The sequence below is a fragment of the Arachis ipaensis genome, chromosome B03 (assembly GCF_000816755.2).
Source record: "Arachis ipaensis cultivar K30076 chromosome B03, Araip1.1, whole genome shotgun sequence".
Lineage (NCBI taxonomy): Eukaryota > Viridiplantae > Streptophyta > Magnoliopsida > Fabales > Fabaceae > Arachis > Arachis ipaensis.
The window spans coordinates 12,301,856-12,321,212 of NC_029787.2; the positions used below are offsets into that span (position 1 = coordinate 12,301,856).

The window sequence follows — 19,357 nt, forward strand, 5'->3', positions numbered from 1 at the left end:
AGTGTGTACTTTTATAAATAAAAATTATTATTATGTATCATATCATTCAATTTTAAAGAAAATGAATGTAATTTATCTTTAATTTATAAGCCCTTCGTTCACTGCAAAATAAAGCACCATTCTCCTTTTTCTTTTACTTCCTTTTCTTTTTGGGTTATTACTTATTATTAGACGTAATTAACGACCCTGAGAGGATGACATAAATAGTTAGTGAATTGCGTAATAATTAGTTGACAAGTATTTGTTATGTTTATACACCTGCCCTTTATATTAGTTCACAAGTTAGGTTGGTTTGGTTCCAAATTTGGTAAATAAGCAATCCAATTCAAAGTGAGGTTTACCCATAAGACTTAAGAGCACCCTGTAGCTCAATAAATTAATGGGGTTGTTTTATATATAATTGTAAGTGAACTAGGAAAACATGCAAACAGGTAGTGGTTAAGTTTTATAGGGAAATAAATAAATAATGTCTAAACTATATATTCATGCTTATGAGAGGAAATGTAATTCGTTAGTGCCTTAGTGGGGTTATATGGATATATATGTAGACTGCACAATTTGTTAGCGGATAAACCAAATAATGAAGAACAATCGGTGGTTCGGATAATTGATTTGGACAACTCAAAATATACAATATAAATTGTATTTTAGACCCTTTTTATTCTTTATTTCTAACAAATACAATTGATTGTTCTGGGATCTCTTGTAATATAAAAGGAAAATTATCATTTCTAACGTGACAATATATTATTGACTCATATTTAATCTATAAAATAACCATAATTTAACTTTTTTTTTTTAACTAGAATTAAAATCTCAACCAAAATACGTTTTATTAATAACTATCATATGTTATATTATGATAATTTTATTTTCTTTTGTAATTTGTAAAAAATTTAACTCAAATTATTAATTTAAATTTGTAACTATTTTAACTCTAATTCTAAAAGATTAATCTATACTTATGAGTTAAATATGAGTCAATAATATGCTGCCACATGGAAACTGCATTGTAATCCTTATCAATAGTGATAATCATTTTCAAGGGTATTGTTCGTTACCAATCTAACAAATAGAGCACAAAATATTTTTTTATTTTTTTATGGTGAAATTTAAATTTTATAAGATAAAATGTTATTATAATGATTTTAATTTTATTTTATTTTAAGTCTTATAAAGTGTTATATAAATATTTGTGGACCATATATCATAAAAATTAATTTGATATTCAATATGAAATTTGTTACTCTAATATATACTTGGCCTCATTTAAATTAATAACATTATAATGTTCATTTAATGAGTTTAATGAATATATAAGTGACTATATTATATTGGTCAAAATGATATAATATCTCCTTACTCATACCAGTATCATTTCAAATATTATATTAAGATAGAAATTCATGTGTAATTGATTTCATGTGAAGTTAATAGTTGAGAATCGTTAAATAATTTGATAAATTTAACTAAATTATCATCTAAGTTGTTAATTTCATATAAAATTAATTACACCTAAATTTTTATTTTAATTATATCAAATACAAATTTTAATTTTAAATCACTTAAGCTTTGGCAAAAGTAAAAAATGATACCAAAAAAATATCTCATTAGAATTGCTCTAAGTATTGATAAGGGTAATATTAGGGAGACAAAAAAAAGACAGCAAGAATTTGTCTTATTTAACATTCATTAATTGTTTTGACAATTAATAAATGCTAAATAAAGTAAGTTCTGCCTGTTTTTTTGGCTAATTTTCTCTAGGCCAGTAAAAAAAATTAATGCCAAATTGGATTCTCGAAATTCAAATCAAGTATCAATTAAATTCCTAACTTTTATAAATGATCAATTACGTCCTTTAATTGAAAAAACGTGAGTCTTTATTGTTTTTAGGCCAATTCTATGATGTCTATCACTTGTGCCTAAATTTTGTCTAACTTTTTTTTGTAATAAGTTTTGAATTTTTAAAAATTATGTATTTTTATATCTTTTAAATTAAATATTAATTTTTTAACTCTTTTTAGTAAATAGACACCATATTTTAGATACCCTAGCATTTATCTTATTTTTAAATAAACTTCCGTCTTATCAGTGCTAACTTGTACTGTTAAGTACTAGTTTGATAATATAAAAACGACGTCATTCAACGAGAACCCGGCCCACCTTAGCGGAGACCCGGAGTTTTCATCTTCCCTTTCTTTTTTTTCATCAACATTTCATTCCAAGAAATCGTTGCCACCGAAGACTCCTTCACCGCATGTTACAAGATGCCAACACCGAGCCTCACGCTTCGTGCCCTTGACCATCCCTAAAGTCATGGTTGCTGTCACATAGGTATTGCCACGCAAGGCCATCGCTGTGCCTCCCCCGATTTAAAGAACTAGGATATCGTCTTTGTCGATGAACTCTAATCCGCTTTGAAAGTCTCTTTAGCCTCTTGTTCGATCGCACATTGTGTCTTTCTCCCTTATGATGCCTCTGCTCTGATACTATCGTGACCTCGTTTCTCTCCTCTGAGGGCGATTTTCTGTCTGAGTTTATGTCACGATAACTACTTCAAAGAGAGAGAGAGATGTGATAATGATAATGTGGGAGTGAGTATGAGGTAGTAAAGTGAGATGATTAGTAGGCGTGAGGGTGGAGAATGGATAGATGATGATGGGTCAATGGTATGGAGGGGACAAGGATAAGTTGAATGAGGTAGCGAAAATGGAAGAAGGCACCGTGGGGTTGATAATGGAGACACAAACAAGATGATGATGGTGGTGGTGGTGAGAGTGAGTGAGTGAGGATAAGGTGGTGTTGATAATGGAGATAAACAATAATAAGTAGTGATAATGATTCTAGTAACGGCAATTCACTCGGAGATGAACGAAAACTTATGTTTTTGAACCACTTAAATAAAAATGTCAAAAATATTTTTATTTTAAGATATTTTTTAAAAATTAAAAATTAACATATATAATTAATTAAAGTATTAAATTATATTATTTTTATTAAAATTAAATAAATAAATCAAAGAATATTAATTTAGATTGGTTTTAGATTTAGTTTATCAATTTTTTAGTCAAATTAATTTATCTAGTCTAATTTTAATAAAAATAACACAGTTTAATCGATTATATGTGTTAAATTTTAATTATTAAAAAATATCTTAAAAAAAGACGTTTTAGACATCTTTATCGGAGTGACTCTCTTTTTAATTTTTTAGAATATAATTGGTCATTTATGAAAATTAAAAAGTTAATTAATACACAATTTAAATTTTGAGACTAAATTAAATATTTACTTGCCAATAAAATATGGTGACCAAAAGCATAACAAATTAAAAAGAAAAACAAAATACATATTAAAATACACTAAAAATAATCGTTAAAATCACAAAAATTACTTAGACATATAATCATATCACCCAACAATAGTTGGTTACTATCCATAATAATAAGCTGGTGCACATTATTGTGGTGATACTTCTTCTTCATCATCATCACAAGTATCTCCAGGCTGATAAAGAAAAGAGTGGATTATTATTCCAACACAGAAACAAAAACTTTTCGTCTCTAATAATCTTATAGCCACGTGCAAAATTCTGCAATTCAGTTAACCCTCTTAACATCCCCTCCAAGCTAATAGCTTCACCGCAAAACCCAGCAAGTTCAAGCCTTGAGATCCATGCCTTAAGCGACTCATACCTTTCTTTTCTCTCAGCTCCCTCACACGCAATTATATTCTTTATTTGCTCTCCCAACATCGCTCTCTCAACCAAGATCTTCTTCACTGACGGCGCCGTTACCAAGCAATCAAACAACGCAGCGTAGAAATACAAGGCTTTGTCAACCCGATCCGTTAAGGATTGTCCGTTGACGTTTGATTCTTGTTCCATGATGACCATGACTTTGGGCTGGAGCTTCCAGAGGCCGTGCAGAAAACACTCCATCTTAGGCACTGGGCTTTGAGTTAAACGATGATGAGTTGCTAGTGCCAATGCCGAATTAGGACTTTGATTAATTATGACATTGTGATTGTTATTATTATAACTGTCTTTGGCAATCACATCTGCAAAATTTTGTTGATGGAAGAATTGGTTGGATACTACAGCTGGAACAGGTGGATCATCCGTGCTTAAAAGGCGGTGCAATTGAAGAACAATACTGATCGCAACGGGCTCTCCGTTAAGTATAGGCAAATCATCTAGGTTTAAATTTTCTAAAGTACTCACCTGTATATATGTTGCAAAATTATCAGTATTAACTAAAAATATTAAAATTTAGATATCATATAATAGTAATATAATAATCAAGAAAAAGATTAAGGAATCAATATTTTTTTCTATACTAATTAAATTAACTCTTCATAAATTTTTTTTTTTAAAGTATTAACCTTCTGGCTAGCATTTTTTTATATATGTTGAGAATTAAAAATATCATAAAATCACAGGTAATTTTAATATTTTATGACTCATTCAGACTTGTTTATTATTAACTAAAGCATACTCCTTGTCTCTCTATTATTGGACACATGGAGAACTCAATTTTGTAATAAGTTAGCTAAAATTACATTCACCCAATTAAACTTTTAGATATTTAATTGAAAATCTTTTTTACATTATAAATTAAATTTTAGGGATATTCAATTAAAATCAACCCAACCCAATTATATTAGTTATGTATGCGACAGTCAGATCAAATCCGATTAAATTTGACTCTAATTGGTTTCGAATATTTTTAGGATTGCAAAATCTGAACCAATTCAATTACTAATTGGATAAACTTGTCGGCCTCCAATGTCAACCGCAACTTGATTTGGGCTAACACCTCCTGATTTGTATGCACACAAGTGATCTTCAAATATGGTCGTTGTTGTGGTCTAGTTGATGATGAAGAAGAAGAACTACAACGCTCTTTCAAACTCTGCATAAAGAGGACCCATTGGGTAGCATCATGGGGTGCACTAAGATCAAGTATATGAATACCTTGAAGCCCTGTCATGGCTTCAATAATGGCCTGATTTGTAACCGCATAAGATACCCTTTGGAATGGATAGAGTTCAAAGAATAAACCCTTAACAAAAGAGTCTTCAAAAGTTGAGAGTGGTTTTGATAGAATGTGATGGGCACCATGGAGGTATGATCTATTCACAAGTTGGCAGGTAAGTGCCTCACTGAAATAAGTTGCTAGCCTTTGAAATGGATCACCTTCTGAGGAAGCAAGGTGAGAAATTTTTGCTAATCCTGAATCTGCATCTGAGATGTTGCCACATTCAATGTATTTAGCACAATTGCGCACAAGAGTGTAGAGGAGCATGCCCCTTGGCTCGCTACTTATCCCTTTGAACCAGGGATATCCATGTGCTGAACCTAACAATGCAATAATCATATCAAATACATTTATGCATGTATGCCACATATAGGGGTGGGCCTAAACTCGTCGGGTTGACCTGCGTAACTGTCAAAAAAGGTGGGTTGGACTGAAAGATTAGGATCGCCAAAAAGTAAAAATCCGTCTAACCTACACCGCTTAAATTGCGGATTTTAGCGGGCTTTGGCGAGGCGGAACGGACTTTTCTGCTGGGCTTAGTTTTTTTTGGCAATGGGATATTTTTTTACAATTTTTTTTTGCCAAAACTCAACTTCTTCCAACCTAACTTACAAGAGTATGAAGATGAAAATTAATTGTTTTGGATTATGTTTATGTTGTTTTGGAGACAATATTTATAATTATATTTTGGATTATGTTTATTTTGCTTTAGAAAAAATATTTATAATTATGTTTTAGATGAAAATTTGGTTTATAATTATGTTTATTAGATATTTATAATTACAAAGACTTTAATGTTTGTGAACTTATATATATTATTTAGTAGTTAATAATAGAAAAAAAATTTTGACGGGCTTAGCCCGCCAGCCCGCAATTAGGCAGGGCGGGATGGAATTCTAGGACCGTCTCACTAGGCGGGGCAAGGCGCTAACACCCAAAAATTTGACTCTTTTAAGTCACAGTTTGAAATAATAATTATATATTAAAAAGCTCGGACTATAAGTACTTTTAAGTCACCGTTTTTATTAAACGTGACATAAAAATGTGATCTAAAAATAACTATATTGAAAAAATATCATCCTTCAAAATCATTACTTTTAATATCTATTATCACGCTATTTTTGGAAAATTTTGTGACAAAAAACTATTTTATAAAGTCACAGTTAAAAAGCATGGTTAAGATCAGTTACGATTACGATTTTTAAATTTGACATAAAAAACCGTGGCTTAAAAAAATATTGTAGTGATTCATTTTTTAAGATGCAAAATTATACAATAAAATATATTTGTATTTCACCGTATTGACAATTTGACATATTTATATATATGTTATGTGTTCATAAACACTAATAATGAAAATTTAAAATTGTATTTGAATTCTACTTCTAAAAAACAATAAAAAGGGAAAGAAAAACATAAATATATGTTTTCAAAATCAGAATCCAGATGGAACCTAAGAAAATTTATGCAGACTTACTTGAATCCATACTTGATGGGATATCAATGTATCATATAATCATCATGCAAATCTATATATCTAGCACTCAACTTCACTCAAATACAGATTTTTAAATCCTTCAAGGATTGTGGTTTTGGTTTTCATAGGGTGGTTCTGAGAATGTATATATTGTTTTGTTCGATCATCATGCATAGAGTATAACGATGGTTAGCCAAGTTAATTGAATAATCTTAATTATTCTTAGCACAACTAAAGTCAATTATATTAATCCATTCCAATAATATAGTAAACTATACATAAAAAAAATACTAAAAGACTATAAAAATTTATTATTTTTAGTTATTAATTAATTATTAATATTAAAAAATATGAGATAAAATATTTTATTAAATTACTAAATAATGACTAAAAACAATAAATTTTAATACCCTGAGATTTCTCATTATATATAAAGTTATAAACAAACAAACTAATGCCTCGTAAAGCTTGGTACATGTGTATACATATTGATGTGTGATGGGGAATTGTAACTTGTGGCCAAAACAGTTTTTGGAGTCATGTGAAGGGATACCCTCATGTCTCATATGGTACAAGGAGAAGGTAACAAAGATTAAAGATATTATTTGTCGCACTAATTCGCTACTTGGTCTATGGAGGCGGAGAAAGCCAAATGTAATAGAACATATCTATGTTTATTAGATGAAGCTAATAATTAAAAAATTAAAAACTTATTGGCATCATTTGTAACAAAGAATATCCTTGTTGCCCTTGGTTATATAATCAAAAATAAAATATATATTTTGTCTTAAAAATTTATTAAAAATTTAAAAAATATTCGTATATTTTATTTTATTTTAAAAATTTTTATTTGTATCAAATGTATTTAAAAGATTATGCCATTTGAGTTATAGTTCGTTGATAATAAAAAAAAATATACTTCACTTGTAATGAATCATAAGCATCATACTTATCTGAGAGATGTAATGGGATTTCCCCCTCGAACTTCGGATGCAACGATATCCTAGTTTGAATAATTATTAATCATGTTAAATCCATAGCTTTTGGTACGTATCACGTAATGTTATTCGGCCAGCACTATTATGCAAAACTTGAGTCTTTTTCATAGGTGGAAAATTCCGTTTGAAATAAGAACATAACGCTAATTTAGTTTGAGAAAGTGGGCTGAATGCCTGAATCATAAGTTCTTATATACACGTCAGTATTGGGCCCCTCTGGAGGGCAGGCCCATACTCCCAAGGACGCTGTCCCATAGCTGCGAGAGAGCCGTACGGGACGCGTGTCCGGGTCGGTTGAGAGGCGTGTAGTCGGGCCAGGTGGAGTTCGGTTCGGGTTGACCCGCGGGAATCCAGGGCCGTAACAGTGCCCCCGACGCGCCAGTGATGGCCGTAAGGCGATCGGTGGTGCGTGATGTCCTTGTTCGTGTGTTGTCGCCGAGTCGGCTGACCGTGGGAGAGGCGCGTTTCTTGTGCGCGTGTCCCTTGGTCTGCTGAGGCGTTCGTTCGCCGCTTCGTTCTTCGTGCTGAGCATTAAATGCTCATAATGGGTTGAAACCCCGTGCGTAAAGACCATTTTGCCCCTATCTCTTTTCGCGCTCCTTGTGGTGGTTTTTAAACAGTTTCTTTCTCTTTTCCTCCTACCCTTGCCATTTTCACTTTCCTCTCTCCCTGATATCCAAAATTTCCTATTCGAGCCCTCTCGTGCCTTCTTTTTCCTCTCAAGTTCCTGCAACCAATTCAGGTAATTTCTGCTTCCTCTTCTCTTGTGTTTATGCTATGTTTTAACGCTGCGTAGTTGTTGTTTGCGATGGTTGCATGCTTGGTTTACTTTAGCCGAATGACCTCCCACTGGTGGGGTAGACGAATTAAGGGAGGGGCACCATTCCTGGGTAGGTTTTAGGTGATTTGCGTGATAGGCGTAGTTTTTAACTGTTCTTGGCCATGATCTGAGTTTGAAAAGGCGTAGTTTCTGGGTTTCTATGGACTCCCGACCTCATAGTCTAACGGAGTGGTACCCCGATGTAGGTATGCCTCGCATCGTTTTCCGGTCTTCTAGAACTGGCGCGGCCTACGACCCGTACGCCTGGGTGACCGACGATATAAGGAGTTCGCCCAACCAAATGGACTTGGAGGAGTTGACCGAGTTCCGGCAAGCCGGCTACTTGTGTGGGGGGACTGACGAGGAGGCCAACTACGAGGCCATTGTCCCTGCCCCCCATGAGCGTATTTATGAGCTCAACTTCCACTCTCCTCGTGTCCCCGATTGGATTTGGTTTTACAAGTCCATGTTTACACAAGTTGGCGTTCGGATACCGTTCTCCGACTTTCAAATGGCGCTGTTGAACCGGATATCCGTCCCCCCTTCTATCTTCCTCTTCTATTTCAACCTTACCAACCCTTCCAAACAGGGGAAGGCGAGGAAATGGTTTCTCTCTTTCCGTTCCGCCCAAGGTAGGAGTATATTTGGCCATTTTGAGGACTCCTATCATGGTTTTAAATATAAGTACTTCAAAGTTCGTCCCGTCAAAGGTCGTCATCCCTTTTGGTTGTCGTTAGAGGGGGAGCGTCTTATCCAGACTTATTGGAGTTTTGGTGCGGGGTCGAATCCTTTCATCAAGGTGACGTACAAGAGGTTGTCGGCTGTAGATAAGCAAATAGCTGACGTACTTTTTGCCATTTTTGAAAAGAACCCCGTGAACCCTCATCTTCTTATGGGTGAACGGGAGGCCGCCAGGAGCTATATTCGTGAGTTGTCTTCTTTGTTTGCCTATGTTTCTTTGTTGTTATTTTTCTTTTCCCGATCTAACGACTAATGCGCCTGTTGTTTGTTGCAGTGGAAATGTCTGCCACCGTGACCGGTCTTGAGAATCTGATGAAGACCTTTTTTGAAGCAAGTGACGACGAGAATGCCGAAGAGAAGGATGCCGGTAAGTCGGAGGGTCCTTCAGGGGAGAAGGAGAATCAGGCTGTTCCTTCTCCCCAGGATGCCGACGTGTCGGGGAAACAGGCTGCAGGGGGCCAGGCTTCCCCTACTCGTGAGGAAGGGCCCACTGAAGGGCACGCGTCTCTCACCCCCCAGCCGGATAGTGACGTGGAGCTCATCCATACTCCCAAGAAGCGAAAGATGTCTTCCAGCCCGGAAGGGGCCCTTACCATAATGGAAAGGAACTTTGATGCTACCAAATTTATTGACTCACAGTTGATACCCGGGACAGAGGAGCATTTTCACGAGACCGAACTGTCCGGGCAGGCGAGGGGGATGTATCGCACCTTGCTTCGTGGGGCCGTGATAGCTCGGAAGGCTGAATTCGAGTTATCGGGGATGGAGGCGCTCCGGAGGAAGCTTGAGTCCTCTGTTAAGGCGAACAATGACTTCAAGGCTCAAGTTGAACTCCTCCAAGGTCAGCTGTCCGAGATGGGGGGAAAGCTTAGCGCTGCTGAGGAGAAATCGTCGTTTGTTGCGGAGAGGTTGAAGGCGTCCGATGAGACCGTGGCCCGGCTTCTTGAGCGTGAGATGACCTTGGAGGGTCAGCTGAATGCCGCTCAGGGTCGGGTTGTCGCCTTGGAAAAAGAGCGGGAGCAGGCCGTCTCGGAGGCGAAAACCGCTAAAGCTGAAGCCGCTGAGCTTAAGAAGAAGCTTAAGGTGACCAAGGAGTAAGGGAAGAACGCCATCTCGATGACCGAAGATGCCCTGAAGGCTCAGCTAAAGATCGCAGCTCCTGATTTCGACACGTCGTCAATTGGCGTTTTCAAGACTATCCAGGACGGAAAGATTGTTGACATGTCGAGGAAGTGAGGTCTTGTAACTTAGGATATTTCGTAATGCGTTTGCTGAACAATTTATTGCTCGTTTTTTGTTTTGACTCTTTATAAGTTATACTTATTCAGTCGTTTGGCCGGATTGCCGTTTGCTATATTTGTTGTCGTTGTTTCTTTCGGGGGTGGGCTCGCGCCCGTTTTCCCATTTTATGTTTGTTATGGCTTGGATCGCCGTGGTCGTGTTGTCGTCGTAGTTGGCTTTGACCATAAGGAAGATGGCCCCCGGGGTGATCAGTCCCGGTCTGCCGTTTTAGGGGGCGCTCGTGCGCGGCGCACGTAGGAAAGTAGTGGACAAGCACGAAAATTTTTGACAAGTATGAGTTAGTCGTTAGCTAAACAAATTAATCAATATGGCGAGCATTTGATAAAATAAAAAGACAGATCATCATGCGAACAAGGCGAATATTTAAAATTTGTTTGGGTTCCCGGGTCGGCGAGTCGTCTGGTCATGAGTAGAACCTTCTTAGGCTACCCGTATTCCATGTTCTGGGTATTTCCTTGCCGTCGAGTCTTTCGAGCTTGTAAGCACCTTTGCCGAGTACCTCCCTTACCCTGTAGGGACCTTCCCAATTCACCGCCAGCTTGCCTTCCCCTGGGGTCGGGACGCCGATGTCGTTGCGTCGCAGGACGAGGTCCCTTTCCTCAAAATCTCGTTTGAGGACTTTTGCGTTGTAACGCAGGGCTATCTTTTGTTTCAGCGCCGTTTCTGATAGGTGAGCCATCTCCCTTGTTTCCTCAACCAGGTCCTTTTCGACCGCTTCGCTCATGCCCGCGAGTAGTAGTCGGGGGCTCGGTTCGCCGATTTCGACTGGTATTATCGCATCGACCCCGTATGTTAGGCGAAAGGGAGTTTTTCCCGTAGCGCTTTGCTCAGTTGTCCGGTAAGACCATAGGACGGAGGCGAGTTCGTCAGCCCATGTTCCTTTCTTATTGTCTAAGCGCTTCTTTAGACCAAGAAGGATGACCTTGTTTGCGACTTCTACCTGCCCGTTTGTTTGGGGATGTTCTACCGAGGAGAACTTCTGCTTTATCCCTAGGCCAGAGAGGAACTCCATGAACTTCTTGTCCGTGAACTGGGTCCCGTTGTCTGAGATAACGACCTCCGGGATACCGAAACGGGTTATCACCTGCCTCCACATGAACTTCCGACAGTTGGAGGACGATATCGTAGCCAGCGGTTCGGCCTCCACCCATTTGGTGTAGTAGTCAATGGCGACAATGAGGTATTTGACTTGTCCTGGGCCGACCGGGAAAGGCCCCAGGAGGTCGACTCCCCATTGTGCGAAAGGTCGAGTAGTCGTCAGAGAGTTTAGCTCGGAGGCCGGTGCCTTGTGGAAGTTGGCGTTTTGTTGACACTTTATGCATTTTTTGACAAATTCCTTTGAGTCCTTCATCATTGTCGGCCAGTAGTATCCTGCTCGGATGAGCTTCCTTGCTAGTAGGGGTGTTCAAAACTGATCCAATCCGAACAAAACCGACCAACCGAACCAAAAAAACCGATAATTAAACAAACCGAAAACCAAAAAAACCGAAAAAATAATTTTTTTGCAGTTTTTTTATGGTTCGGTTCGGTTTTCGGTTTTGTTATAAAAAATCCTAACCGAACCGAACCGAACCGGTATTATTAAAAAACCTAATATAAAAGTGGCCTTCCTCCACAATTCCTCCTAATCTAGACGCAGCCACCCCTCACCTACCAGGAACCCTAACTCCTCAAGCTCTCTCTCAGTCTCTAGCGTTGTGTCTCAACGCCGGACCTCCTCTTTCTTCTCCGCCATCGACGTCGCCGGACAGCACCATCACGGTAGTGCAGTCCTCTCCTCTCCCTCTCCCTTCCTCGTAGGCTCGTAGCGTTCCTCTCTGTCCCTCATCCTCGACGGCTCCACACACCACCGCTCCAACAGCCGTCTCCTCCACGAACCAACAGCCGTCGTCGTCCTCAACGAACCGCAGCAGCACGCACCAGACGCAGTCGAAGCTGCTGCCGTTCATCGCCCGTCTCTCCGTCGTTGAAGTCGTGTCACTGTCCAGTCTCTTCTTCTCTGTCATTGAAGCAGTGTTGTCCTTCCATCTCAGGTTATTTTTTTTTTGTTCTGATTCTATTTATTTTTTTAATTCTGGTTTAGTCTTCTTATGGATTCAGATTTTATTTTTTTTATTCTGAACTTTTTTATCTGTTTTTATTTAGGGTAATTCTGGTTTAGGGTTGGTTCTGAATTTTTGTTTATTCAATGTTAATGCAGGAGAGGGGAAGGTGAAAGAGGAAGAATTTGTGGAATTAGTGCACCACATGAAAACTGTGGAATTAGTTTGGCTGTATTTATGATTTAGTTTGGTTCTATATCTTGATTCAGTTTGGAATTGGGGCACCATTTTTGCAATTTTTTGGAATTAGTTTGGTTGTGTATCTTGATTTTCTTGATTCAGTTCAGGTTGATTATTGTTCTATTTGTGTTTCTGCTGTTTTTGCAACATTTGTTAATGATTTTAATTCGTTGTGCTTCTGCTAATTTGTTAGAAATTTGAGTCAAATTGATCATTGTGCTACTGCTGTTTTTGCAAAATTGTTAATTATTTTAGTTTGTTGTGTTTCTGCTCATTTGTTAGTGATCTCTGTGTTAGGTTGACTATTGTTATTTGTTAGTGACTGTGAAATGGTATAATGGCTTTTATTTGAATTAGTTAAATAAACCGAACAAACCGATTTTAATTGGTTTGGTTTGGTTCGGATGATCTTGGAAAATAAACCGAACCAAATCGAACCGCAATTTTGATAAACGATCGGATCGGATGACTTTTTCTCAAATAACCGAACCAAACCGCACCGCGAACACCCCTACTTGCTAGGGCTTTACCCCCGATGTGGTGTCCGCAACACCCCTCGTGGACTTCTCTGAGCACGTAGTCCGTCTGGTCGGGGTGCAAACACTTCAATAGGGGCTGGCTGAGTCCCTTTTTGAATAGTTGTCCCTGTATGATTGCGTATCTGGCCGCCTCCCTTCTTAAGGCTTTGGCTGCTTTCTCATCTTCAGGCAACTTGCCGAGTTCCAGGAAGTTGGTGATGGGGTCTAGCCATGAGGGGCTCGACTTCGTCAAGTGGAGGGCGACCGTCGGTTCCTTCACCATGCCTTGGATAAGGGACCGGTTACCCGACCCTGGCTTTGTGCTCGCCAGCTTAGACAGGAGGTCTGCTCGTGTGTTCCTTTCTCTTGGGACGTGTTGGACGATGACCTCCTGGAACTGACTCGTTATTTCTTTAACCTTTTCCAAGTATTTTTGCAGGAGGGGGTCCCGGGCTTGGTAGCTTCCGTTTACCTGCGAGGTGACAACTTGTGAGTCGCTGCATACTTCGACCTTTGTCGCTCCGACTTCCCGAGCTAGTATCAGTCCGCCCAAGAGAGCTTCATATTCTGCTTGGTTATTCGACACTGGAAACTCGAACTTAGTCAATTGCTCATAGATGACCCCTGCGGGGCTTTCTAAGATGACCCTGCTCCCCCGGACGTTTAGTTGGAGGCCCCGTCAACGTGGAGCCTCCACCGTGTGCCCGTTTCCTCGGGGGGGTCCCCCGTCACCTCTACCAGAAAGTCTGCCATTGCCTGGGCTTTGATTGCATGTCGGGGTTCATATCGTAGGTCGTATTGGGAATCGGGATAAAGCCGTTGACCTCCCGGCAAGTCGTTGGACGTCTTTGATACAACCCGGGCTCTTCATCTGGAGAACTGCTCGACACTTCTCTGGGTTGGCTTCTACTCCTCTTTGAGTAATCATGAATCCCAGGAACTTTCCGACCTCCATGGCAAACGCGCACTTGAGCGGATTAAGCCTCATGCCGTGTTGCCGTAGGGAGGAAAAAACGCCATCAAGATCGCTCAGGAGGTCGTCGGGTCGTGTGGTCTTTGCGAGTATGTCATCCACGTAGACTTCTACTGTTTTGCCTATAAGTTCACTGAATATCCTATTCATCAGCCTTTGGTACGTGGCCCCAGCGTTTTTCAGACCAAAAGGCATTACCTTGTAACAATAGGTTCCTCCTGGCGTTATGAACGCCGTTTTTTCCTCGTCGGGTCGGTGCATCGGTATCTGATTGTATCCTGAGTAGGCATCCATGAAGCTCAGATACCGGTACCCCGCCGCTGCGTCGACGAGTGCGTCGATGTTAGGTAGGGGGTAGCAATCCTTGGGACCCGCCTTGTTCAGGTCAGAGTAGTCCACGCACATTCTCCATCTCCCATTGTGCTTTTTAACCAGGACCACGTTCGACAACCAGGTCGAGTAGTCCAGTTCTCGGATGAATCCTGCTTCTAGGAGGCTGGCCGTCTGCCTGGCTACCTCTTCTGCCCTTTCTTGCGACATTTTTCTCCTCCTCTAGGCCACTGGCTTGGTTCCCGCCTTAACGGCCAGGTGATGCAATATGAGCTGGGGATCTATTCCGGGCATATCGGCAGGCGTCCAGGCAAAGAGGTCGGCATTAGCCCTGATCATTTCCATCAAAGGCTCCTTCATCTCGTGGGGGAGGTTCCTGTTTATGAATGTGAACTTATCGTCTTCCTCACCGACCCTGAACTTTTCCAGGTCTCCTTCTGGCTCTGGTCTGGGTTTGTCGTCTATCCTGGCATCCAGGTCAGCAAGGAAGACCCCAGATGCTTCTTTGGATTTTTTCCTGAGAGAAAGACTAGCGTGGTCGCAAGCGACCGCCGTTTCCAAGTCGCCTTTGATGGATCCTACGGATCCGTCATCGGTGACAAACTTCATCACCAGCAGCTTTGTACTAATGGCTGCCCCCAGGTCATTGATGGTTTTTCTCCCCAGAATGATGTTATAGGCCGTGGAGTCTCGTAATATTACGAAGTCCGCCATGACTGTTCGTCGTTTTTTCCCCTGTCCTACAGAGGTCGGGAGTGAGATGATTCCATCCGGCTTGATGAAGTGGTCCCCCAACCCTACCACACCGTGCTGGTGGGTCGTCAGGTCGGCGTCCCTTAGTCCCAGGGCATCGAAAACGTTTCGAAACATGATGTTCGAGTCTGCCCCCGTATCTACCAGGATTCGTTTGACAAGGCCCGTTCCGACCCTGGCCGTGATGACCATGGGCGGACTTTCCGGTGCCTCGTCAAACCATTGGTCCTCTGGGCCGAAGGAGATGGGTGGGATACCTCGGGAACTTCTAACAGTCGAGGTGGAGACTGCTAGGACTTTGGCGTCTTTTTTCTGTACTGACTTTGACCTTGGGGCGGTATTTCTGGCCGTTACCACGTTTACCACTGTAAGGCCGTGGTCGTCACCCTCTGGTTCCTGCCGTCGCCTTATTGACCGGGATCTGTCTTCGCTATCGTGGTCTCGGTTGCGTCTCCTTGGTTCCCGGATAAGGTGGGAGAAGTCGACAAGTTTTCCGTCCCTGATAGCTTGTTCCAGGGCGTCTTTCAGGTCGAAGCAGTCTTGGGTCTTGTGTCCGTAACCCTTGTGGTACTCGCAGTAGAGGTTCTTGTTTCCTCCCGTCCTGTCCTTCAGAGGTCGGGGCTTTGACAGTATCCCCTTTTCCGCTATCTGTTGGTAAACTTCGGTGATTGGTGCCGTGAGGGGGGTATAATTGGTGAACTTTCCAACTCAGGGGAACGGTTTGGGTGTTTTACTCAGGCCGTCGTCCCTGGCGTGTTCCTTTGGTCTTTCTCTACCTTCATAGTACCGTGCTTGGTTGTAGGCGGGCTGCCGTTTATTGGCAGCCACGACCTGGCTGACTTCTTCGTCATTGATGTACTCTTTGGCCACGCACTGGATCTCTTGCATTGTCCAAACGGGCTTTGTGGTAAGGTGTTTCCTGAAGTCCTCATTCGAGAGCCCGTTCGTCAAGCACAGGCTTGCCACCGAATCCGTTAGACCGTCAATTTCCAAGCACTCGTCATTGAAACGGTCTAGGTATTTCCTGGTCGGCTCTCCGGGTCTCTGTGTCACCCCTAGCAAATTGATTGGGTGTTTGGCTTTGACAATCCTGGTCGTAAATTGAGCCAAAAAGGCGTGGCTGATGTTGGAGAATTGAGTCACCGAGCCCCGCGGGAGGTTGTTGAACCACCGTATCGCTGGGCCCGCTAAGGTGACCGGGAAGGCGCGACATCTGACCTCGTCTCCCACCCCTTCCAGGTTCATCCTGGCCTCAAAGGCCGTCAAGTGTTCCAGGGGATCTTGTGTTCCATCATACTTCATGTCCGTTGGCTTGTCGAAGTGTTTCGGCAGCCGGACCTCGAGTACGGAACGGTGGAAAGGGGTCGCTCCTATTATCACTGGTCCCCGGGTAGTTCTCCCCGGCTCGTCATTCTCCCGACGGGCGTCCTCTTCGCCTCTGTTCGACGCACGCCGTCTCTCGTGTCGGGCGTAAATGACGGGGTCCCGGCTTCTTCTTCTGGCTCGTCCCCGTCCCCCCGTGCCCTCCGACTCGTATTGGGGGCTGGGTGAGCGCCTTGAGCGGCTCCTTGAACGGGAGCGGGTGGGGCTCTGCTCCGGGGTGTGTTGGTCGCGTTCTCTTTCGGCTAGCCGGCGTTCCAAGTCTTGCATCCTATGGCGCAACTCTTGCATTATCCTGGCGTGGTTGTCGCCAGTTCCTCCGAAGGGGCGTCTTTCGTGAGTCTGCATCGTGTCCCTTGGAGGTGACCTCTGCTGTTGTCGAGTTTCTGTCGAAACGGCGCCTCCCCCAAGCACAGGAGGCGCGGCCTCGCTGCCGGTCCCAGTCTGGACTAGTACGAAGTCCATGGACGAGATTCCCCACAGACGGCGCCAATGTTCGGTGTATCGGTTACCGGACGGTTCGGGTCAGGGTCATGGGTGAAGGAAGGGGCTCGTCTGGTCACAGTCTCCCAGTCCGAGGGCGCGAGGTCCCGAGCACTTCGTGTGAAGGGGGGTGCCACCTGCAAAGACACTCCAACGCTCTTGTCAGAATACGTGCAGGCAGAATGAAGGTGGTGTAGGGACGTGACGTACCTTGGGGGAAGAGCCAGTCTTCCCCTTATATACACGTCAGTATTGGGCCCCTCTGGAGGGCAGGCCCATACTCCCAAAGACGCTGTCCTATAGCTGCGAGAGAACCGTACGGGACGCGTGTCCGGGTCGGGTGGAGCTCGGGTCGGGTTGACCCGCGGGAATCCAGGGCGGTAACAGATTCATTGTCCCACTAAAAACTTCACCCTAAAACAATTGGCTTAATATTCCATCTTTATTAGTCTATTTTGTTTGTCACTCAATTAAAGTAACTGTTGGCTTTTCAAAAAGAAACTCAGAAAGATTGGAATGTAATGTTGGTGTGAAAAGAAATATAGGGATGCTGAAATGATAGTATTTACAGGAATTTTGGGTCCCAACCATAATTGATTGCTACAACGTTGAAGTCATAAAAGTGGAATTGTATTTAGTACTTAGCGTGCCTGAACTCCAACACTGAGACACCAAACTCAGCGTTTGTTTGCTGTCGAGCTCTACCAGAAATATGGATACGGTGTTATGCGTACAACGTTTATTTTATAAAACATAAATTTATAAAAGATATAATTACATACATTTATACATTAAAAATATGTAAGTCTTTCGTGAGTCTGCATCGTGTCCCTTGGAGGTGACCTCTGCTGTTGTCGAGTTTCTGTCGAAACGGCGCCTCCCCCAAGCACAGGAGGCGCGGCCTCGCTGCCGGTCCCAGTCTGGACTAGTACGAAGTCCATGGACGAGATTCCCCACAGACGGCGCCAATGTTCGGTGTATCGGTTACCGGACGGTTCGGGTCAGGATCATGGGTGAAGGAAGGGGCTCGTCTGGTCACAGTCTCCCAGTCCGAGGGCGCGAGGTCCCGAGCACTTCGTGTGAGGGGAGGTGCCACCTGCAAAGACACTCTGACGCTCTTGTCAGTATACGTGCAGGCGGAGTGAAGGTGGTGTAGGGATGTGACGTACCTCGGGGGAAGAGCCAGTCTTCCCCTTATATACACGTCAGTATTGGGCCCCTCTGGAGGGCAGGCCCATACTCCCAAAGACGCTGTCCTATAGCTGCGAGAGAACCGTACGGGACGCGTGTCCGGGTCGGGTGGAGCTCGGGTCGGGTTGACCCGCGGGAATCCAGGGCGGTAACAGATTCATTGTCCCACTAAAAACTTCACCCTAAAACAATTGGCTTAATATTCCATCTTTATTAGTCTATTTTGTTTGTCACTCAATTAAAGTAACTGTTGGCTTTTCAAAAAGAAACTCAGAAAGATTGGAATGTAATGTTGGTGTGAAAAGAAATATAGGGATGCTGAAATGATAGTATTTACAGGAATTTTGGGTCCCAACCATAATTGATTGCTACAACGTTGAAGTCATAAAAGTGGAATTGTATTTAGTACTTAGCGTGCCTGAACTCCAACACTGAGACACCAAACTCAGCGTTTGTTTGCTGTCGAGCTCTACCAGAAATATGGATACGGTGTTATGCGTACAACGTTTATTTTATAAAACATAAATTTATAAAAGATATAATTACATACATTTATACATTAAAAATATGTAATTTGTCTTTTTAAAATAGTAAGATACAAATTTTTAAAAGTGGACATATATTCATAGTAAATTTTTAGATAATTTTTTTAATCAATTTATAAAATTTTTAAATCTACCATTATCTCTACTTTATTCCTTCTCACATTTACACTCTCATCTTTTTCATTTTTTATCTTTTTTAAACTATTTTATCTTTCTGAATTCATGCCTCTACAAAAATTATTGTCGCTCCTTGCCAAAATTATTGTCGTTCCTTTTTCTTTTATGAGTGATTCTAATGCATTAATGTAGATCTTTCACTAAAGAGAATCCTTAAAAAAGAGGGTTAAATTACTTATAATTCATAATTGGACTCCACTTTAAGAATTTAAATACTGAATTTTTAAAAAATTCATACGAGAACCGGACCTCGCTCCAATGTTGGGGGTTCACAAAATTGGATATGGGCCCATCGAACAAAAGAGTTTATAGACACGTACGCATACGCGTGTACGCACGAGCGCGCCTAAT

The 19,357-nt window shown here is 41.7% G+C and overlaps 1 protein-coding gene across 1 annotated transcript; it reads right to left on the reverse strand.

Annotated features, from left to right (window-relative positions):
* Nucleotides 3,488-8,085, reverse strand: LOC107632524 (scarecrow-like protein 3). The gene is made up of 3 exons (XM_016336196.1): nt 7,686-8,085; nt 4,758-5,356; nt 3,488-4,219 (listed from the first exon to the last, which is right to left on the reverse strand). The coding sequence occupies exons 1-3, from the start codon at nt 8,083-8,085 to the stop codon at nt 3,488-3,490; spliced, it is 1,731 nt and encodes a 576-aa protein (XP_016191682.1).

Excerpts from the sequence above, each read along its gene's own strand:
- LOC107632524 (XM_016336196.1), bottom strand. The coding sequence starts at position 8,085 with ATGGTCTTTACGCACGGGGTTTCAACCCATTATGAGCATTTAATGCTC. Across the intron at positions 5,357-7,685 it reads TATAAGAACTTATGATTCAG|GTTCAGCACATGGATATCCC; the intron begins GCATTCAGCCCA and ends TTGCATTGTTAG. Across the intron at positions 4,220-4,757 it reads CCGACAAGTTTATCCAATTA|GTGAGTACTTTAGAAAATTT; the intron begins GTAATTGAATTG and ends ACATATATACAG.